Source organism: Anser cygnoides, chromosome 3 (genome assembly GCF_040182565.1).
Source record: "Anser cygnoides isolate HZ-2024a breed goose chromosome 3, Taihu_goose_T2T_genome, whole genome shotgun sequence".
Classification (NCBI taxonomy): domain Eukaryota; kingdom Metazoa; phylum Chordata; class Aves; order Anseriformes; family Anatidae; genus Anser; species Anser cygnoides.
In genome coordinates, this window is record NC_089875.1 from 20,502,867 (window position 1) to 20,525,511 (window position 22,645).

At 40.7% G+C, this 22,645-nt stretch overlaps 1 protein-coding gene across 3 annotated transcripts in view; it reads right to left on the reverse strand.

Annotated features, from left to right (window-relative positions):
* PTPN14 (protein tyrosine phosphatase non-receptor type 14) overlaps positions 1 to 22,645 on the reverse strand; it is a 118,264-nt gene that overhangs the window by 52,228 nt on the left and 43,391 nt on the right. For all 3 annotated transcript variants that reach the window (XM_048057472.2, XM_013174022.3, XM_066993655.1), the window contains exon 3: positions 16,714 to 16,883. In XM_048057472.2, the coding sequence (XP_047913429.2) occupies positions 16,714 to 16,883 (170 nt within the window). The remainder of the gene's footprint in view (positions 1 to 16,713; positions 16,884 to 22,645) is intronic.

Here is a 22,645-nt window from a genome sequence, read left to right on the forward strand (position 1 = left end):
TGTCGACCCACAACCAATACTTTAAATGGCTGGCAGAAGATTTAAAATGTAAATGCAAAGTATGTGCATTTTAGGTGCGATAAGCTTTTTTCTGGTGTGAATCATTCAACGAAGTGAAATTCCTGCAGCAAAATGGAGCATTCAAAAAAACCACAAGACTACTTGTGTTCTTTATGGAACATGGAAAATTGACATGGGATTGTTGAGGAAGGTACCTCATGCTTTATAACCTCCCACATATAAACAGGTGCTTCCAGGACAGCTTGCTGTCAAAATATTGCAGCTCTCTGGCGTGCAGTGTTAAATGGATGATGAGTGAAACTCTTCACAGCTAAACCGAAGATAACAGCATCATATTCAACGTTCTTGTTGGTAGCAGAAGACTGACTAAATCTGGAGGTTGGTCCAGTGCTGGAGTTTCTCCCTTTGTCAGAGCTGAGGGAGGTGGGCAGAACCGCTAGGCGCCATGCTGCCACTCTCAGGCCGTGCCTTTGCTGTGGACACCTTCTGTCTCCAGCCATCAGCTCTGTGCCCTGCCCCAGAGATAAAGTCCTTTGAGAGAAGGGAGCTCAGATATTAAGGAAATGCTCTGCAAGTGTTTTGTTTTTCCTGTCATTTCGTATGGACCACAAGCACTTACACGCTCCCAGGCCCTGTTGAGGCCTGCAGACATGACACGAGCCTTCCAAAACACGTACTTCTTTCTTGAAAGGCTTAGCCAGCAGATGCAGCTTTTTTATATCCACCAATTCGTCTGTATTTAAAAAGGAATCCCCCAACCACAACAGGTCCATTCTCTGTCGTAGGATCTATACTTTTTGCTAACAGTGTATTATACTTTTTGGATACTCTGAGTTCAAATAAACCCACAAATATGAAGCCAAACCTTAAATAAAAAGGCCAGTAATAGCATGCTTTAGCAAGAAAGGAAGGCATGCCACAACCTGATCCTGATTTTCTGCCCTTGAACTCTTGAATTAATTATAACAAATTACAGGGAGCCCCACTACAATTTATAAGCACAATAAACTCCCTCACAACCACCTATAATTTTATCAGGGTTAATCCAAATACCTAAAGAATTATACAGTACAAAACTCCAACATGCCTTTTAGAGTAAAAAATGTGGGAAGCCATATTCTCTTGCCTTACAAGTCCCATCTCTCAGCAAAGGCTAAGCTTGCTCTCTTCATACTCCAAGACTCCAAGAGAGCCAGGCCCTAGAGCATTCATCTTTAAAAACGTCGGAGCGGGATTGTAAAAGTAAAGCAGAATGATCAAAATCATATGATGCACAGAAATCTATTCTTTAGTGCATTTTTATCTGAAAAACAACATTTAATACAAGCACAAATATTACATGGAAATACTAGGATAAAACATTTGGGACTGAAGAGTTCATTATACACAATTCTTTAAACAATTTGCCGTATAGCCATCTGTTTTAGATTTTAAGCACATCCTTAAAATTTTATTCTTCAACATGGCAGACTTCAGACTACTCACATACTTAACCTTAACTACATGCCCATGTCTCCCGAACTGAGACAAACACTTATTTGGCTACAGAGATTCAAAGCTTATGATACTTTATGATACAGGAGACACTTGCAGGCTTGACTTCATTATTTGATCCTAAAAAAAAAAAAAAATAGAACCAATTCAGGTAGCTGAATTACCCAAGAGGCCAGATGTAGCAATACCACCTACTACTTTTCATACATAGATCTTAAAGGCTGTGGATGAAGACCAGTATTCTCCTCCTCATAGCCCACCGCCGTAAAAAAAACAAACAAAAAAAAAACCCACCAAAGTTAGCAAACTGGGGGGTAAGGAAGGATGCAACTTCCCATAACAGTGGTAACACTGCAACTAAACCCAGATCTCTTCTCCATCAGTAGGGTCCACAGATAAAGTGGTTATCAAAGCCTATGAGAAAAATCCCTCTTGGTAGGCTTCCTTCATGTTTTTTTTTTGTGCAGTCTGCAAGAAAAAAAATACCAGTCCTTGACTTTTTTTGTATGCATGTGTGCTTTATTTATTTATTTATTTATTTTTGCAACTGCAAACCAACAAGGTCTCATGACTGCTGCCTCCACCTTCATCTACCTACTAACGTGGTCTCCAACATTTCTACATAGGATCCCAGGGCTCTTTCTCCTCACCCTGGACTCTGTGTGCCAGAGGCAGCTATTGGCCTGGTTCAGGTACCAGACCTGATCTTGGAGCTGCCAGGGCTTTGGTGTGCCAAGCCAGTCGCTGCCTTGGCAGCAAAACAGCTGGGACACAATGCTACATCCCAAGGAGGCATGGAGCACACCACCCAGGAGACATCACACTGCAGAGCGGTGCTACTAGCTGTCACCCCTCTGACTGACCTAGCCTTGAGCACCACCCTTCCTTTGCTGCAGGACATAAACCATGTTTCTAACTATGTATTGGAGCTCCAACCATATACAGGCTCTCTCTCTCTCTCAGTGCCCATATATATATATATATATATATATATATATATATATATGTGCTCAATAATGTGACATTGCATGCAGCCTATGCACCATTTCCCAATCAATTAGTAATATCCTAAAAACATCAGGTCCCACACACAGAGCAAGCCATGCCCCCAGATCCTTAGATGTTATGAAAGAAAAGGCATCTGTGAAGGTCCACCCTCCCAAAGATGCAAAAATGAAAAGATGAGCCATGGCTACATATGGTGAAGGCTACTAAACCTTACAGGGAAGAGAAGCACAAAAACCCCTCTTCATTTTCCTAGTTTGGAACCAGGAAGGATTTCAGCAAAAATGAGATTAGACCCAAAAATGTTAATAAAGCTAAGATTTTACTGCCTTTACTCACACACGTTGACTCAGTTCAAAATACACTGTTCCTTACCCTGAAAAGTATACGCAGCTAACCTTCAAGCTGTCTCCACTGTGGGAAAAGGTGGTTTAAGTTACATATGGAAGCAATATGAGTCAACAGTTTGAAAATTCTCCTGGTAGTCAGCCAGGTTAATGGCCAAGCAGGTTAGAATATCATGCTAAAAAAATGTGGTGAGTTAACTAGAACATACATAAACTCTAACTCATATTCTGCAATACTGGAAATAAACAGGTAAGTCTTTTTAAAACTGGGTTAAATACAGGCATAACTCTAAATTGTTCTTTAGACACAAAGATGAAGATTTCTATACACCCCTTGCTTCCCTCCTCCTTTATATCAGTTGGAGTAATTACAACCTAGTGCATCCACCCTATAAATCCAATCTCATTTTTGAATATATTTTTAAAATATTCTTCTCCAGTAGAACTCTAAACTCAGAAATGACAGAAGTGCACTAGCCTTTTCTGGGTAAGTACACCTCTGTGCATTGATGCTAAAGTTGAACAGAGCATATACCAGTGAACAACCTGTATGCATACATAAGCACCCGGAAGCACATTACAAGAAGATCAGTCTGCACGTGCAGACCAGCATGAAAGTATACTCCACTGTTAGTTTAGTCAAAGAGAAAATGAACGCGTTCAAACTTCCAGAATGTGTGCTTAAACTGAACTTCAAATAAAGGTTCTTCTAGCTTGCAATGAAACCTTGTTCATGGATTTATGGAACTCATTTAAATACTGGTGGTGGTTTTCTGTTGTTGTAAAACCTTTAAGTAATATTTCAATCTCACAAAATCAATATCCAAAGAAAGGTCTATTGATTTTAGGGGAATTCTACACTGGAAGGCGCTAAACTCCAGTCCATTCACTGTTGCCTTTTACAGTAACCTTACGTGGGAATACAAAAACACTGTTTGAAATGAGGCACAATGAAGTTGCCATCTATCTGTTGGGCCTTCAGTACAGTAGCTCACACTCTTGTGCAATTATTATTGAAGCATCTACAATTAGTGCTTACAACCAGCAGAAAACATGAAAAAACAGGTTGTTTCCCTTTCTCAAATATCTTGGCGACTGTAGAGCTTTCAGAGGAATGGTTGAAAACAGGCACCCTACATCTGCAAAACATGCAATAAAACCACGGCTGGGAAGTTAACGTCCCGGTGAACGTAACCCTACAAAAGTGAAGGCAGCTCAGATAACAACGGGTAATGTTGCCAGAAAAATAAGTGAATCATTGCCCTGTTGGGTGGGTAAAGTAGAATCGTTTCATGAAACAAATAATTATTCTTTGTAAGTCTTCAAAAACAGCTGAAGATATCAAATGCAGAAGCAGCTGCCAAAGATAAAACAGTGGACCAGTAAACATCTCACTGCACAGGAATCTGCCATCTTCCGACACTGAGACTTCTGCCAAATTCTGGTTGAGATTTTCAGCTGCATAAGGGCCTTCATGCAAATGCTTCTTTTAAACACATTCAGAGACTTCAGGATTGTACTGACATCCAATTGCAGCTTTTAGCTTTCTACCCTGCCAGTAAGGGGGAAAACAGTAAAGGTATTCATCTTCATGAAAAAGGGTATGTTTCAAACTGGATTTCACGTATCGCATCTCAGTGGTAGAGAAGGAATAAAGTTTGCTTCAGCCTTATGGCCATCAAAATTAAATAAATTTGATTGAAGTCTTGCAATGCTACTGTAACCAAGATTTCTATTGCCCGATGAATTCTTGAAATGTAATAGTAACACCAAACAAAAGCACAGGTCTGTTTGCTCTCAGGTTTCTGACCTGGATGACACTTTCTGATGCTGTAGCCAAATTTCAGACATCTACCTGAGACCAGTGAGCCACAGTTCCCTTTTCAACACAACCAGTTGAAAAAGAATGAATCACCTGAAGAAAGTGATCCACAACAGAGGAATCTTGAATCATGCCCATTTCTTCTCACTGATTATACAGGAAGTCTAGAGCAACCTTTATTCTCGAGGCTTCATCAGGAGAAGCTACATCACTGCAGCAGCACCAGACTGTGTCGTGAAAACCTGAGGTATAACATCCTGTAGCAGTCTGCACTTCACTAAGGACTATGCTAGCTACTGCAGCACGTGGGAAGATAAATAGGCGAATATTAGTCCCAATTGGGGTAACATATTCATCTGTCAAAACCAGTGCCTTAAACTACACCGGGAGACAAGTCAGAAGCGGCATACCTGTCTGTGAGGCACACCATAATATTCACTGTATATACCATGCTACTTAATGAATGGGCAACCCTATTCTGCAATGATATGCATTGCTACTACACCTTAAGGGGAAAAAAGGCAGTAAAGCACTTTGCAACAGTCTAAATGACAAAGGCAGTGAGAAGCGTAGTTCACGGATTAGAAGAGAAGGATCCCTTTCATCTTTATTTGAGGAGATGCATAAAGGCTGATGGGGCACTTCTGTGACTCAAGCATCTGGGGATGAGAAGTGTTTTCCATTTTTCCACTTCTCCTATTCCATCTCCCATAAACCAAAAAGATTAACTAGAATTCCCCCACCTCTTTTTTTTTTTTTTTTTAAGGAAAAGGAAAGCAAAATCACTCCACTGCGGTAGCTATCTCTACAGCAGCTACACTAAAATTTCACTTTAGAGGAAGAGAACAGACATTACATGCTCAGTAATTCTCAGTATAACACTCAAGCTTCCCACCATAATCTACAAGTGAGAAATTAAAAACAGATATTTGCTGAACTAATGGATTCTTTTTTTTGTTCAAAAACATAACAAATCGCTTAAAAACATGCATAACACCTTCTCCCTGAGAAGTCTAGCTTAAGACATCAGTGCAGTAGAGGTCAGAACCAAGCTCTGAGAAGTTGGGCAGGGCCTTGGTACGGCAATCACAAATGAAGTGGATGATAAACTGTCCTTTATTAAAAACATTAAAAAATAACCACGCATCATTTGGCCTTTACTTTGAAGCATATATTCTTTCTAGTTTATGGGCAACAATAATTTTTTTCCTCTTTCTTCTCCACAATTAAAGGAGCAAAGGGAAACAGTTCTAGTACCAGCACGCCACTTGCTTGATACTAGAACTCCATAGGCTTGTTTATTTTCATAAAAGTGTATTAAAATAGGGGCTATTTTTAGGCTAGCAATTACTTCTTGCATTTATTCCATGCTACTACAAACCACGTCCTCTACTCTGTACTAACTGCCAGTTCAGAGGAATGCCTGTACATAAAACATTTATATTGACATAATGTAACACACCCACAACACTGAATTGCATCCACTATCACACTTTCCTAGCGCTTCCAAGCCCTGAACGTTCTTACCCGTGGCCAGTCCCGATGGGAGACATGACTAATAACACCTAGCAGCTCAGAATCAAGCCCTTGGATTCTGTTTGAGAACACTGGAAACACTGACAAGACAGTTTAACAGATGCCCTGAAGTGCTGCAAGTTTTCCAGCGCATAATATAGTCTTACCATTTGAAAACAGTATTGTCATTGCAAATTTTATAATGCTGTAACTGTTGCATAGCAGAGCCAAGGAACTACATTGCTCCTGCTTCTCCTGCTATTTTTTTCAGGTACAAGAAAACAATATAACTAGTTTTATTTCTTCTCAGTGCTTTTCCTGATGCCAATAATACATGAAAGAACAAAGAAAAAAATGTAAAAGGCACTTCCGGTTTAAAAAAACACATTTACTCTCTGCATATGCACGCTGAGAAAGAGTTACTTCACTCCCAAATTCAGTGACAGTTACTTTAGTTCAAATGACTTTCTCTTCATGCAACACAAAAAGTCACGAAGTCTAAACGAAAGGAGCAATTCTGCATGGTAGGAAAGGAAAAAAAAAATCCCCACCTCTACTTGCCTTTATAGTTGCATCTATCTGTTCTAATGAGAGGAAGACAATACACTGACAACTTTCAGGGAACAAAAACCCATCAAAAATTACCCTGTTTAGAGTCATTCCAACAACCACCAGAGCAAAAGCTTCTTCAATAAAGTTTACAAAATCTTCTCGACTGAAGCTCTGTCTTCATTTTAAAGAGAACAAGCTCCACATCCATCATGGTGATGGCAGAGTGGTTTTTTTCTATTGCAAGACATTAAGCTTGAATTTCAAGCCTACAAATCATTATTGCTGTTTAGAAATGAAATGATGACAAAACAAAATTCACTTTTTGCTTGTTCGTTTATACCTCTATATCCTGTCTTAACTTGATAAGCTTCTTGGAAGTCAATAGCTAGCTGCAGGTTTCTTGTAGAGTGCTTCAAGAGTAGATCTACCTAGGCCACGTTGTTAACCAACTTCTCACAACTCCTCCAGCAGTGGAAGTAGAAGCCTTAGGAGAAGTTAGCACCCAAACTCTCTGTCCTCACAACAGCACGTGTTTAAGTCCTCCATAACATGCCCTGCTCTGTATGCTCAGGTCTCCCTGTCCCAGGACTGTCTCCCCTCAGCTTCCACACGTACACAACCGTAGCTGACATCTAGCAGGCCTCCAGCCATCCACACTCTTCATCCTCTAGTAAGAGCTGCTCAGTGTTCAACGCGTGCTAGGGCCACCCATCCAACACACGGACTCAGCAAGTGCCTCCAACAACACATGCGTCTACGAAGACAGACAGGGAAGATGCTGAGTGCCTTATCCCAGGTGTGAATGTTTCCAGCAGCCTAATCGGCATGGAGGAATTCAAGCTGGTCTGCCCAAGACCAAAAGAGGAAGCTCCAGCACACTGTGTAAATGGTGGTATCTTCTCTTTAAGAAGAGTAAAAACTCAAAATGTACCTTTGTTGCCGTTTAAAAGAGCCCAATAAATAGGTTAGTGAACTTCAAAAAGTGTCAGGTCTACTGAAATTGAATACAAACAGTTCCCATTAGAGGAGAGATATGTAAGAACACGTGACTAAGCACCAGAACATAAAATAGGTATTATTTCCTCATGATCAGATGAAAATGTGGTGCTGCCTAATGCCAAGACATTCCTCTTACAACATTTCCAACCATCACCGCCACGGCCTTCAAAACACAGTAAAGCAAGAATGTAGGCTGTAGTATCCAAGACTGTATTTATAGTTACGCAACGCTTTTTTAGCATTGCTACATATGTACTGCACAACCACACACATGAAAACACATTCACTTTCTGGTCTAAAAGCAAAGTATAATGTAATAGATTAGATCTAAGCATCAACAGCTTCTTAAAATATCTGGCACAAAGAGCTCAGCTTTCAATAATCAACACACAGAGAACAAGCTCCCCATTCACTGAAGAAAGTCAGCAGGGAGAAGGGTTTGCTCTCCTCAGCAAATTATTTTATAAACAGGGAATTAATGTTGAATCTTAGGTCTGCATTGAAGGAGCTCTTATTTTTAAGTTAGAGTTCAAACATTTACTAAAATACACAGAAAAAAAAAGCCCAAACCCCTCAACCAAGAATATTACTGAAAAGCAAAACAACGCATAATAATATGAACACAAGAAGACCTAAGCAAATACTGCACATTATTTGTTGTTGTTGTCCTCTAAAAACATTAAAGCTAATTAAGTATCAGCTTGTTTACAAGGTAGGCAACAAGCCTAATGTGTATTTTTTTATGCTGCAGTAGCCAGTAATATTAAAAAAAAGTCTAATAATTAAAACAAAACAATAAAACCATCAAAGGAGCACCAAAATGCAAATACCCCAGACTGCCTAAGCCTGGGTGGCCACACTGGGCTCTTAACACTCATCCAGCTTGCAAGCAGTCGCAGAGCTGCTCCCCTGGCTGCATGAGCTCTCTGGACAGTAGCTGGGGTGGCTGAGGGCTGCTGGCTGATCCCAAATTCCTGCAGCTGGAAGAAGGCAGCAGCCAGCACTGCCATGTCACTGCGGGACCCATTCACAGAATTGTCCAAAAGACGACAGTTGGGATCCCTGGGGAGTTAGGACTACCTCCACCTACCAGTGACGCCAAGAGTTAAGCCTTTCTCCCAGCCCTGCAAGATAAACTGGACTTCCAGTCAGAGACAATCGGGACCAAGATCTGTAGGGTCAGACAGGCTGGCAACTTCAATCTAAACCAAAACAGGATTCAATTCCAGCAGACATTTCATCTCCCATAGGTTTACAAAATTTCAGCTCCAGAGTTCCTGCTGCTTCCTCTCAGAGACCCCATCACAATGCTTTCTTGTGAATAAGACATTTATTTTGGTGCTTGTCCTAACTCTTTTGCTTGGTTTCATGATACGGGACCAGGCTCTCGTTCTTCAATTCAAAGGAAAGCATCGGTTCTGCCACATATAGATTAGTTTTCAGCCTGTGCCATGCTCATAGTTGTTCCCCACCACTACCCTGCAAAAACTATCTTGCAGTTTCACTTTCCAAATCATTTACCTGAGGACAAAACGTTTGACAGGAATCATGGGAAGAAATTATCTTCCATTTTGAACCTGTCCTGCCAACCTGTCCTCTTCTGCTCATTTTACATGACCTTCTTGTATGGAAACGATTGTCTTAATTCGTGAACATCTTTTAAAATTACAGTCCATGGAACATAGCTCTAAAATAGAAATATGATGTATATAGTATAAATTTATATAATTATAGAGTTGGAAGCATTGTTAGAAGAAAAACTGTACTGGCTCATGCTACGCAAGGATCCAGCCCAATATAAGAAACAAAGAAAATCTACAGAGACCTAACCAGAAATAGTTAAAACCAGAAAGCCTGTGTTGATCATTAGTATCATATTTATGTTGAAGCTAACAGCTATCTTAGCTAAGACGAGCATCGTCCTTCCAGGTGGGTGGCCACGAAGCTCTTTCCCATGCCAAGCGAGGGCCGTGTTGTGGCCTTTGCTGAGTAATGTGACCAGAGCTGCTCTGCAAGCACAGCACAGCTGATAGCACCTGCACGGTAGTTTAGACATTTCCCAGAAAAGAGAGCAATAGGAAACTGCTTGCATTCATTTCCCTGCAAGCTATACAGCCTGCTCCAGGATGATGTCTTTCCTATAGAGCAGGCATACTCTTAAAATGTGCTGGGACAAAATACACCATAAAATCAGAATGACAAATGTTCTTGGGGAGGGACAAGTTTGGACAAGGCAGTAAGGCTTCCACTGTCTGAAAACCAAACTTTAAAACCAGACTTTTCAGCTTGGTTACCCCAGTGATACTGAATGGTTGGATCTCCAGGTGCAAAGAGACCACACTCTGGCCTTTTATTTTTTAAATACTCCACCTTCCCACTTGCCCCCACTTCTCACTCATCTGCCCACCCATGCAAATTAATCACACCTCTCTTCTCCTCACATCCTGAACGATATTTCTCCTTTTAATATATATATGTATACACATATATACATACATGTATTTTTAAAGTGTTGCTGCATTTTTAAGAACAATTGGCATTAAAAAAAAATCCTCAGGGCCTACCAAAGGTGTATTAACAAGCACAACTACATAACCTGCCCCAACCCATCACTGCAGGCAAACACACTCAGGGCTGTCCTGAACAAGCCGTATGGTACACATTGTGTTGTTTTGTCTGACACACCATTATATACGAAGTGCTTATTTTGGACAATGGAGTCACCACAGTGCTCAAAATCAACTACCGTGAACTTGGAGGTACACACAGAGGCTTCTCAGACAGCCACAAGCTGGAGATGTGACCAAGCATGAAAAGCAAAGTAGTTTAATGTACTTTACTACCCTAACAGTCAAAAGAGTTCCACATCACTGAGCCTGCCACAAAACCAGACTGGCACATGAGGATATGTTACCCAACCTTAACAGAGCAATTAAAAGCATCATTGGAAAAAAAAAAAGCGACTGGTGCAAAAACTCAGCTGACTGCACTTGTATTAAAACCTAACATATGACGTTGTGAAGCTTTAGCATGTTTATAAGAAGTAAAGCAAAACTGACTAAAAGCAAAGATAAATGTCTCACCCACTTGAGCTTAAGAAGGACTTTTTTTCAGAGGAGGGAAATAACCCTGAGAAGAAGGAAAAGAAGTCCAAAGTTCAATAAAAAATAAAAATGGATTTGCCAGAACATTTTTCCCAGTAAATATGAAAGGGTCACACACCACATTCTTCCTCTCTGCTTTATCCTCAAGTGATTTACAAACTCACAGTCATAATTGTCTGTAGCTATGCATTATAAAACCAGTTGTTTTCAAACTCTTCACCTAAAAGTTGAAGGAAAAGTAAAGAAATGGAAAGGTGGGGGATTATGAAGAAGTATTTTCTTAAAAGATAAGCAGTGAAAAAAAAAAAAACAACTAGAAGAAATTTTGAAGAAAGGGATACGTTGACAAAACAGGAAATTGTTCATTTAGTTAAAGGAGGGTAAGTTCAAGGCTGATTTTTCACAGGCCCTCCAAAAAACAGGCCTGGCAGCCACAGACTAATTCTCCACCTGCAAACACATGAATGCAGGTGCAGTCATCCCATTCCAAATATTCAGTGCCTTCTTTCACTGAAAAGCTGCGCAGCATGCTCTTTGGGGAAAATGCAGAGCTGACAGCTGAAGCTGAGGAAAGCACCCAATGCGGCACAGTGCAAATGCTGGAGGACATCTCTTCCTACACCGACGTACCAGACTTGCCATGCGCAGTGCCACAGGTGCCCTGCCCACCCATGGCACTGAGACTGGGAACTGCTCTTGTTTTGTACTATTATGTCCCACTCTGCAACAGTGCAAACCCCATCAGACATTACTAGGTACAGAGCACATAGTAAGACATAGAAAGCTTCTTCAAAAAAAAAAAAAAACACAGACCAAACCACACCTTCGTTCAAGCACAGGAGGCTTAGTGGTATGATGTGTGAAGATTGAAGTAACATTTTAGTCCCCACAGTATCTCTGTTTTCCCTTGAAAATGTAAACAAAAAAACATAGATGGACACAGATTGTCTGATACTGGTACAGAAAGCAGCACAGCACACACATTTTCAGAAAGCCACAAGAGTGTGGGGGTTCTCTGTTTTTGGAACAGGAGCACAGTGAAAGCACTCTTGTTTACTCTAGACACTGTACAAAGACTTACTTTTTTTTAAATAAGTGGTTGAAAGGATGCCCCCCCTCTGAGGAGTTAGCAGAAAATAAAAGGCAGATTTATATTTCTAATCTATGCAAATGTCTACTCTACAGGGCATCACAAAGACTGCTTTATATCAGACAGTATGCAAATCCCAGGTGCCTTAAATATGCCAAAAGCATGTGCAGCATCTCCACCTGCGATGGCTGCTCGCTCCAAGAACAGCTGGATGACTAAAAAGAGGTTATCTAAGTAGCCTGTAGAGCCTTCCATGAAAAATTCCTTTTGCTAACGTGCCAGCCCCAGTACTCCCAAACAAATGGCATCTGCTGTAGCTTCCATCAAGCCTGGAGAGATTTTTTATTTTTTTTTTTTAATTTGGCTTATCCGGTGTGTTTTAAATTTTTTTTTTTTTTAATTACAGTAATTATAAAATGGTGGAAGTCCTTTGATGCCTTAGGAAATGATCATGGGGCTATACTTCGTAATTCCCACTGGAAGATGTCTGTGGGACTGGGTACAGGTAGGACACTGGAACTAGAGGTGGAAGAGATGCTGGAGTCACTGGGATCTCAGAAGAGACAGGAGTAAGATCAGCAGGTATGTACAAATGGGAACCTCAACCCAAGACAAAAGAAACAAAAGAAACAGTTCCCTACTGTTCTCTACTATAGGGAAACAAGAGGACTCGGGGGTGGAAAAAGGTCTTTCAGGAGAAGGCCCAGCACCAAGAGTATAATGGTATTACTCTGAGAGGAAGGCATGGCAATAATATTTTGTTAATTCTGCCAGGAAGAAGAGGCAGGTGGCTTTTTGTACGTTTCCCAAGGATATCTTCCGGAAGCTTCCATCATAGGTCAGGAAACGCAGCTGTCCTGAGAAGCCTCACCACTTGCACGCAAAATCACTAGCCAAACAAGAGCTACTGTGTGCTACTGCTGCTTCTTACTCTGTCCCAGTGCTCCACTTAGCTTTGTCTGAGGAGAAAAACAAAAAAACACCATGAAACAAACAAAACCCTCACCACTGGTGCTTGCATCTTTAAGCAAGTAACAAATTAGTAAGCAAGCCACAGAGTCAGATGTGACCTGCTACAACAAATTGTGTGTTCCCCTGAATACCCTTTTGCCTCATCTTTTCTTGCAGGCCTCTGAGGTTGACTTCAAGGAGTTGTTAACTGAATAGACCACTCTGTCAGACTTGTTTTCACTTTCTTTCCCAAGGATCCCACAGGCCCTCCTCTCTCACATTATCACAAATACCCCTTACGCCCTAACTACAGACATCCCACCGAGCCAAGGCTGTGCCTGCAGTTACATGACAGGCACCTGAAGCTCCAAAGGTCCACAGTGAGCAGTTACACGGTGACCTAGGGAACCCATTCACCCACTCCATCACTCCACAGTCATCCACACCTTTGAAACGAGATCATCAGGGCACAAACTACAATCCAAGAATTCCCATCTAAACATTAAAAAACACCTTTACTGTGAGGAGGACTGAAAAGTGGAACAGGTTTCCCAGACAAGTTATGAAGTCTCCTTCCACAGAGATACTCAAAACTCAATGTGGCACAGTCCTAGGCAGCCTTCCCCAGCTCTGAGCACAGACTAGATGATCTCCAGAGACTTCTTCCAACCCCAACCACTCTGTGGTTAGTGCTGCTACTTTTGTTTAGCTTCAGCGTGCCAGTTGACACTCTCACGTTGTACCTCAGAAGGATGGTACTGACTAGTTACTAGTAGTCACTAGACTACTATTAAATTCCTCTGCCAGCATGTCACAGATGGACAGGTTTCCACAGTGTCTACTTGCCACTGGGGGACACAGGGCACAGAGCAGCGTTATTCTCATTTCTGCATCCACGTTTGGCTTGTCCAATATAGGAAGTTAGCAGCAAAACCATGAAAAGCTCTTGATCACCACCAACACTTGCAGGCAGCTAAAATCCAGGTGCCTACAGGCATTATGAGCATTTCAGAGCTTCCAAAGTGTACAGAAGTTACAGTTTTATAAACAAACCATTATGGCTTCACCTAAATAGAAATTGTTTTATTTGTACAAGGATTCCTCCTACTAGTCCCAATCACCAACCAACAGTAGAACATAAAATGGTCCAAAGATTGTTTTGAAGAGTCAGTCTTTCAAATGAAAGTGATAACAAAAGACTGCCTCAAAGCTCATGACCAACCCCACAAACAGAGCTCTTCTTGCTCAACAACACCTAAGTCTTGGATCATTTCCCCTCTTCCCTACAACAGCACATTGGGTGTGGGGCTACAGTCCCTGGAAGTAGGGCAGAATATTCAACTCAGGACAAATCTTTCATAACCAACTATCAAGCCACAGTCTATAACCCTACAGATCAGAGGCAGAGTAAACCATCTCAGTGAATTCATCCCTTGGTTTCTGAATACTTGTGGCCTATGCAAGTGTTTATTGAGGTATTCTCAGAAAATTTTTCGTCATTTTGTCATAGGAACATTAGCCAATGCTGGAGTCTTCAATTAACAGAAAGCCTGGACTGAGATGGGTTTCACCACATCCAGGAAAGCTTGGAGTTAGAGATGTTTCCATCACGAAGAGTTTACACAGGTAACAGGTTCAACACTAGCAGCGCTGTCACTAGCTTTGCAGCTTCAACCTTTGGTGATGTTTTTGTTTTGAGGTTGGGTTTATTTGTTTGAGGTGGTTCTGCAGCTTCCCAGAAAGAGATGAGTGCTTGATCAGAAGTTTTGCATTTAAGACAGATTTGTCATTTGTATGCACACACAGAAAAGTCAAACGTATACGCACTGAGTAGGCAAGTCCTGTCTCACTATCACAGGTAATCACATCACAGTCAAGTCTAACCCCAAAAGCAGCTAGTCTCAGTTTCAAAACAAATGCTTAATCTATTTACCAAGAGTAAGCAAAGCCCTCCAGAAACCTAGAAATCAACTCTATTTGTCCATCTAATCACACTTCAGACTATGCTTTCCTCTGCCATTTCTTTCAGAACACTTCTCCATGTCCCTGCCACTCATCACTTTGAACTTGAGATTTACTGCATCTACCTAGAATTGCACAGTTGAAGGTTTGCTGCCCTTACAACACCCGCAGTGAAGCAATTCCTTTTCAAGAGACAAAAAACAAATCTTAACAGGCTATTCTGTATCTGAGATCCATTTAGGAAGCTGCTGTTCTTGCTGTAGATATTCAAAGAAATATGAGAGGCACTTATAAGTCTCTACAGCTTATGTTATCAATCACATCAGAAAGAAAAAAAAAATCAGCAGCCACTCAAATTGAGAGTGCTGTGAAGCTCAATTGTCACTGAAATGTTTTGTTATTACCAAGCTGTGCAGCATGAGCAAATATACCTCTGCAGGTGAGCTATGAATGAGCAATCAACACTGCAGGCTGCAGCTCGAATAGATAATACCATCCAAGTATCTACAATTGTTCCTTGCACACAATTAGGCTGGGACTGTGCTAACACGTGAGCAACAGAAAAATAAAAAAATCAGACATTCTGACTTCACATTAATTAATTTTGAAGGAAACGATATGAGGTTTCCCTCTCCCAAAGCACACGAGACAGGAACACATGGTTACAGATAACCATCGACATTCAGTCTCAAGTCTATTTGCAGGGAAATGGAAGTTGTTCTATGGTGTCAGACCACTGTTTGGCAAGAATTCTGCACAAACAGTAGTCAAGAGACTTGTTGACATCTGTCATTTTAAAAAATCAAATCTTTTGCATCCTACCGAATTCCCCAGTTCAGTGTTAAGAAAAAATCCTTTATATCCTTTAAAATATACTATCTGCAAATCCCCAGAATGTTTCACATCTTGCACACTTTCTAGAATTAATCCACTCTTTCTCAACTATTTATACATCATTTTAGATACGATGACCATGTGGTGAATTTCACATTTGCAGCAACAGGATATTTTTTCAAGGCTGGTAGAGAAAGCTTCTGCCAGCCTGTACCCCTTACCCAGTTACTCCAATCTCGACCTCAGAGTGTACAGTTGTGCTGATGCAACTTTGTTCTAAACCAGATAAATGAAATAACTTTGGTTAAAAAGAAAACAAGCCCACCCCTTTTGGGGTGAGGTGGGCTTTTTTCCCCCCCTCAAATACAACACAGATGTGAGCAAACCACAGTGATGTGGTTTACAAGAACAGCCCCTCAAAACAGTTGCATTGTTACAACCACAGCACAGGGCTCTGAATAAAAAAGTAATTCCCACATAAGTTGTTTGCAAAGGTACACCCTGATCATAATTAAAGGACTAATACCCTCTAACAATTTTAATCCTCTTGTGAACTATAAGGGGAAAGACCAGGAATGGGATGGGCAAAACCCAGAAAAGAAACCAAAGTTCACTTGCAGCAAAGCACAGGTAGACGTGAGAATAGTAAATTAAAAATGTATATAGAGGTCATCTGTCTATGGCTTTCTTTTGATCAGTAGGAGGTTAAAGAAGAGTATGGTCACTGTGGTCCCTTTTAAAATGTATTTCAGAGTTTTAAACACGTATCTATTAGTCCTTTTTTGTTTCTGCAGTTTACCACATATAATCATTCACCAATACTCTTTTTTTTTTTTTTTTTTTCTTCCTAACAGATACAACCTAGCGGTGACTTCTCACTTTTTCCTATTTGGACTGTAGGCAGGAAAGGAAAAGAACCAGAAGATACCTGAGCAAATACTGAATGCCAGAAACAGAGCAACTGTCCGTTCCCTCCCAGCTATAACACCACTGTGTGAACAGAGGGAATCCACATACCTTGTTACCTCCTGCTGCAGTCTGGAAACACTGGGCACGTAGAACATTACCCCAAAGAAAAGCAAAGGCTCATTGGCAAATTTGTCCAGCTGCTTCTTCAGAGGCTTTTCCAGTTCAACCCAGCGGGGTTGCTGGCTCTTGCTGAGAAACCAAAGGCCAAAGTAGTGTGTCTAGATAAAGAAACAAAATAGTGTCAGTTTATCTTTTTCAGCTAGACCACACACACAAACCAATGACAAATGCAAATAAGAACAGATGGCATTGTGTCAAATCTTCTATTCCCATATGCAGCATGAGAGTATTTTTTTTTATTTATTTTACTATCCTGTGGCTTTTAGAACAGCCTTGAAGACAAATTAATATTGCAATAGACTTCATGCAGTACTATCAACTCTCTTATGTCTCCAAACGTATAATGAAGAGGTCTGTCTGAGATTATGGCACAGGTAACAAATGGTTTACAGAAAGTGCCTGGCTCAGTTTTATTTGACATGCTTACACCTGCACCTTGTGAACAGACGGCAAACACTAAGTCTCAATCAAAGCACAGAGACTTCATGAGATCAGGCCCACTGCAATCAAAGGACAAGGCAACTCTTCCAACTATAAAGAAATAATGCAGACCGATATACATATCGACAATTATCTACCAATACCAGAACCGTTTTCCTGATACAGAACACAATGCTCACTTTATTAAAATATAATAATTTAAAAAAGCATTTATGAGATCAAACCCACCTCATCAGCACTGCCCAAAGACGTATGTTACAATTAACAACAAGGACCATAACTAGAGATATGAAGAAAAGCAGCAAAAGAAGCATTTGTGTTTAATAAAGGAAAAAAGCCAACCCGCGCTTGGAAATCTGACCATAGCCTAACTGTGAGGTTCATACCAACATTTTTTCTACAATATTTCAGCTGACAGCATCAGGAGATTTCCAATGCCCTCAATGCAAAATTTGACTCTGTACTAACACTGAAATGAATCAAACTGAAACAGCCAAAGGAACTTTTTAGACACCAAGCAGATGCAGGAACTGAAAGTAGGATCATTATTTCTGTATATTTCTGTTGTTTTATTTCAAAAATATTCTTGAGGCTTAATCCAACTGACTTCCTATTCAATAAAAACTTCCCAGTAGTTTCTGTGAGTTTAGATTAATCCTAAAATAAATACTTACTTTGTTATTATAATTTAACTGGACAACAATCGTTCCACAGGCAGTCACATTCTATTATACATTGCACCATATTTTAAATGAAAATACTGGAGAAAGAGTAGAAAAAAAGCCTTGTTGCCTGCCTTATAAAGCTTTCATTTGAAATTACTTTTAAACCATTCAAAAAGTTTGGCCTAGAAATTAACCATCAAGATTTTTCCAACTGAATTTCCCAGATGTTCTCACTTTCAAAAATCTCTTGTCAAAAATAAAGGCAAATAGCAACATTACACTTCGCAAAAGTACCCATAACCAGCCTGTTTCACTTTGGAAAGAATACTTCTCTAGAAATCATTGCATCTACAATGACTTAGCATACAAGACGTGGCAACTAATGCAGTATTAAAAAATGTAATTGCTTGAAAATTACAACAACGCAGCAGAGGCAACATTGCTCTATTTTTTTTTTTTTTTATAGCTGACAGCATGCAAAATATTATATGCAAAAAACGTGAATCATAGTACAGGTGTATTTACTTTATGGTCTCGGTCTCATCATGTACATATTTCCAAGTTTGGGGAATGTCCAGACTAGCACATAGCTGAAGAGATAACTAATTCAACTTTATCCCCCAATTAAGCATGTCAAACCTTGTACACTGCTTAGTCTTTCCTCTTTAATCTTAGTTTGGTACAGTGTAGCAAGCTGGTTCCTTTTTGAAGAGAAGGCACCTCCAATGAATCCATCAATTTCAGGGCATAAATAAATCAAGAAGTCAGCGTCTCCCATAGGATAAGCTTAAAACAAAAATCCACTAGTTCACTGATAGATTCCTACTCCCTATGGAGACATCGCTTGATTAGAAGTTCTTTTGGACCAGCTGACTGTGATAGTAATTAGATTAAAATGAAGGTGGGAGGACCAGTGGAGTCAGTACAGGAAAAGAATTCATGTGAGAGCAGAAAAACACACAGTGATTTCACCACCTCATAAAGGAAATCCTTTAATATATGAACTCTTGAAAAATCAGTGCAGGGCAGCTCATCCCCAGCAAGAAACTGTGCAGATCTGTGAAAACAAATCTTCCATATTACCTTGAAAAGTAAACAGCCACATTACCTAGGACCCCAGTTTTCAGCGTCAAGTACTTTTTGAACATCTTAGCAACTGAATCGACTGCTTCAACTTGCAGTCTGAAGTCTAAAACAATTATTCAAGGGATTGGGGGTATTACAATTAAACAGCTTGAATGAGCACAGTCTCCACCACACTAAGCAGTGGGGGCTACAGAAATGTTGATTTGCTACAGTAGAAGGCTCTTAACATACCACATCCAGGAAAAAAAAAATCTGAATCACTTTCAAGCAATATGAAGTGAAGGGAATGCAAGATCTAAGCTTCTAGAGCAGAGCAGATGCAGCAGAGCGCCCCACGGCAAGCATGCATTTCACACAGCCAAAAGACGTCTGTTTTCCTGGAAAGCGGCCTGCAGCGGATCAAGCAATTACATTAAACATAGACTGTGGAGCAGAGATCATGTCACAAATGCATGCATTTGGAAGAGATGAGCAACACAGTTATCTGAATTCTAGCTTCCAATTGCCGGGAATTTTACTTTTTGAAAATGTTAGCATTTTGTAACTGCTCACTGGGTAGAAGGACTTCCACAACCACTACTGCAAACGCCTGAAGAGACCCCTCTACCCAAGGGACATCAGTAGTTCCTGAACACGATCAGAGGAACGTGGGACTGGAAATAGCTGGACCTTCCAGTCCAGGGTGCTGTGACCAGCCACATGATATTGCAGACGGCCTCACGGCATCTCAGTCATGTGCTGCCATACACTCCAGCCCACAACACGTTTTTACAGCATGAACAACTCACAGATTAGATGAGGGGATAATAAAAACGTTGGAACTTTTATCATCTATGAGCAGTTGATTGAAAACAAGGTTGATTCCAGAAGCTGGTCTGTTTGTCCATCCGTGCAAAGTAAACCACCACTCCAGTTTTCATGGAATAAATATCAACACCTACTCCTGGGAGGCTCTGAAGCAACACGGGCTGCTCTAGGACAGCAAAATCAGCAAAGTGGCACAGAAAATAAATGATGCCTTCACTTCTGGGAAACCCTTCTTCATCTAGCCAGGGACTCTGGTGATAACCCTTATGGTGAGCTTTTTTAACACAGAATATATGCGCTCTCATCCACTTTGTGCACAAAGAGCTTCAGTTGCTAGTGTTTTTGGCCTGCCTAATCTGCAAGTGCACAAAGAGCCCTGCAAGAAGAGTTTGTGTGAATTTTCTCTCAAGGTTTTAGAATTTTCCCTGCCTACCAGGCACCAACCACTTCATCCGTGGTACAGAGAGACCTGGCTCATGCTCACGTGGGAGATGCGGTTTGAACCAGAGAACCTGTGAGCCCAAATGGCACTAAGTGAAAAGGTGATCTTTGAAATACAGCAAGTCAGAAAACTGGACAGGAAAAACTGTGCTTAAAAGGCTTAAAAAGGGAAAATAAACAACAAAAAAGATATATTTGTCAGTTCAGGAGACAATGAAATCATTTTGTACTTGGTGCTAGCCATGCTCCTAGGTCCGGAGGACTTGCCTGTTTGCCTGAGTCCACACTTGCCTCTTTGCCAGGCAAAACCAGCAGGATTGTCAACACCACCAGGCTACAGACACTCACTAAACCAGCGAATCTCACTCAAAAAAATCCAGCAAGACAGACTCAGTGTTTATTAAGGCATCTGGTTAAGCAGCCAACTAAATATTTATCCTCGAGGAAGAGGCAGAGTTCCAGCTCCTCCAGGCAAAAAGCATTAAACTCTGCTGTCCCGGGGCGCTCGCTCAGAGGGAAGGCACCATTTACGGCAGCCAACTTTTCCTAGAAGGCCTCTCGTGCAAGCGCTGCCTCAACTCAGCCCCAGCTTCGCTGTCGAGACAAGTCCAACCAAGCCAACCTTTGAGGCAAGCTGGCAGCCCGATACAGGCTTCCAGTGCTGCCCACCGAGGAGGGGGAATCTTCCAGGGGGAGGAAAAAAAAAAAAGAAAAAAAAAGGCCAGAACAGCAGCAAATGGCCAGCCCTGGGAAGCAGTCAGTGCTCAGCCTGACATCATCTTGCTGTAGCTGGGTTTTGCAACACTGAGCTGCTGAAGGTACCATTGTGGGATTCAGCATCCAAGAGTAAATTTGGCTAGAAGGGACCTCCTTGCCCAGCTATCTTTGCCCATCCCATTCCATACCCAAAATAAAATAATAAAAAAACCAACACAAACTAACCCTTAAAGTATGTCAGAACATCCTAAGCTCTTTAAACTTATTTTATAAAGTGAACAAAGAACAGAACAGAGAAATGAAGTTTCACAACAGATCTGTACAGCTTATTTTGAGCAAGTTCACTCAGTTTCACTCAAAGAAAAAAATGTCATTAGGTTAAAAAAAAATTATAATCTGTGCACACACATACAAGATTCTAAGAGGATGTTTCCTCTCCCTTTCTCTCCCCTCCTTTTCATTTTTACATTACGTTAGCATAACAGCTCATTTCATTGGAACTGGTAACTGTTCAGCTACAAGACCTGATGCTTTGTCAAAAGCTTTGCTGAAAAGGATAAAAACAGATTTTACAGGAGTTACATGGCTACACTTTCTACTGACCTATTCTTGAACCCTGACTCAGTCAGGGAGGGAGCTGCATTCCCCAGAGATCAAATACAAATATGCATAATCCATTAGATACTGTTTTTCAGTTATGTGTGGTGTAATGATTGACAGTCCTTCACAACAATAAATAGTCATCTCAAACAGTTTTGCTTTTTGGCAGGGGCTTCAAACAGCTTTTTTTTTTTGTTTTATTTCTAAGAAATCAGCTCAAGTGAAATGTATACATTCCTAGCACAAAGGGAAAAGTTGGGATACACCTGGGATTTATTTCAATATAAGAACAAATGAAAGCATCGAACAAAAATTGATTATTTTTAAGAGAACAGACATTTTTACCTGAAGCTGCATGGAGGAAACAGGATTTTAACAGTTTTGTAAGCATGGGATTTAATGAAACTTGGTTTCTGCCTTACTCATATGCCATAGAAGTTTTTTCCTGCGTTCAGGGAATTCATAAAGTCTCTTTCCAACATGGATTCTTGCAAAGCTGTTTTTCCTCCTCGACCAGTACACTTACTGGGTCTCTCTCCTCTACCTAGTTACCTAGTAGCAAAAATCTTCTAGAAATGTAGGCTTTGTGAAAACACCTTTGACCCTTTTTGTGAAATTTCCTTGGTCAGTGAATTGTAAAATTATGGAAGGCTTAGAGAGGGTTGTGAACAGTCACCAAATTGTGAACAGTCACCAAATGATCACTAGCCTTCTCTCCCTGCAAACCATGCCAGGAAGACTAGAAGGTCAGAATAAGAATTGAATTTAGGGTCAGAGAGAAAGGACAGCACAGAGCAACAGGCACCTCTCAGCTTGTCAGCTGCAACTATTTCTTATGTGAGGAGCAGAAAGGATGCAGGGAGACTGTCTCAGGGTTGAAGAGGTAGGTAATTCTCTTCCCTCCTAAACATTTAAAGCAGCAGTAGATACTACCAGAATCAATCATAAGAGAAGGGGAAAAAAAAAAAAGACCTTCTGTTAAAATATGCTGCACCGTTGAAATTTGAACTTAACAAAATTGGTTCAACGTTGCCAAAATTCTGTTTGGAAAAAAAGCGCGGAGGGTGATGAAAGAAGGGGAAAATGTTCCAACAACATCAAAG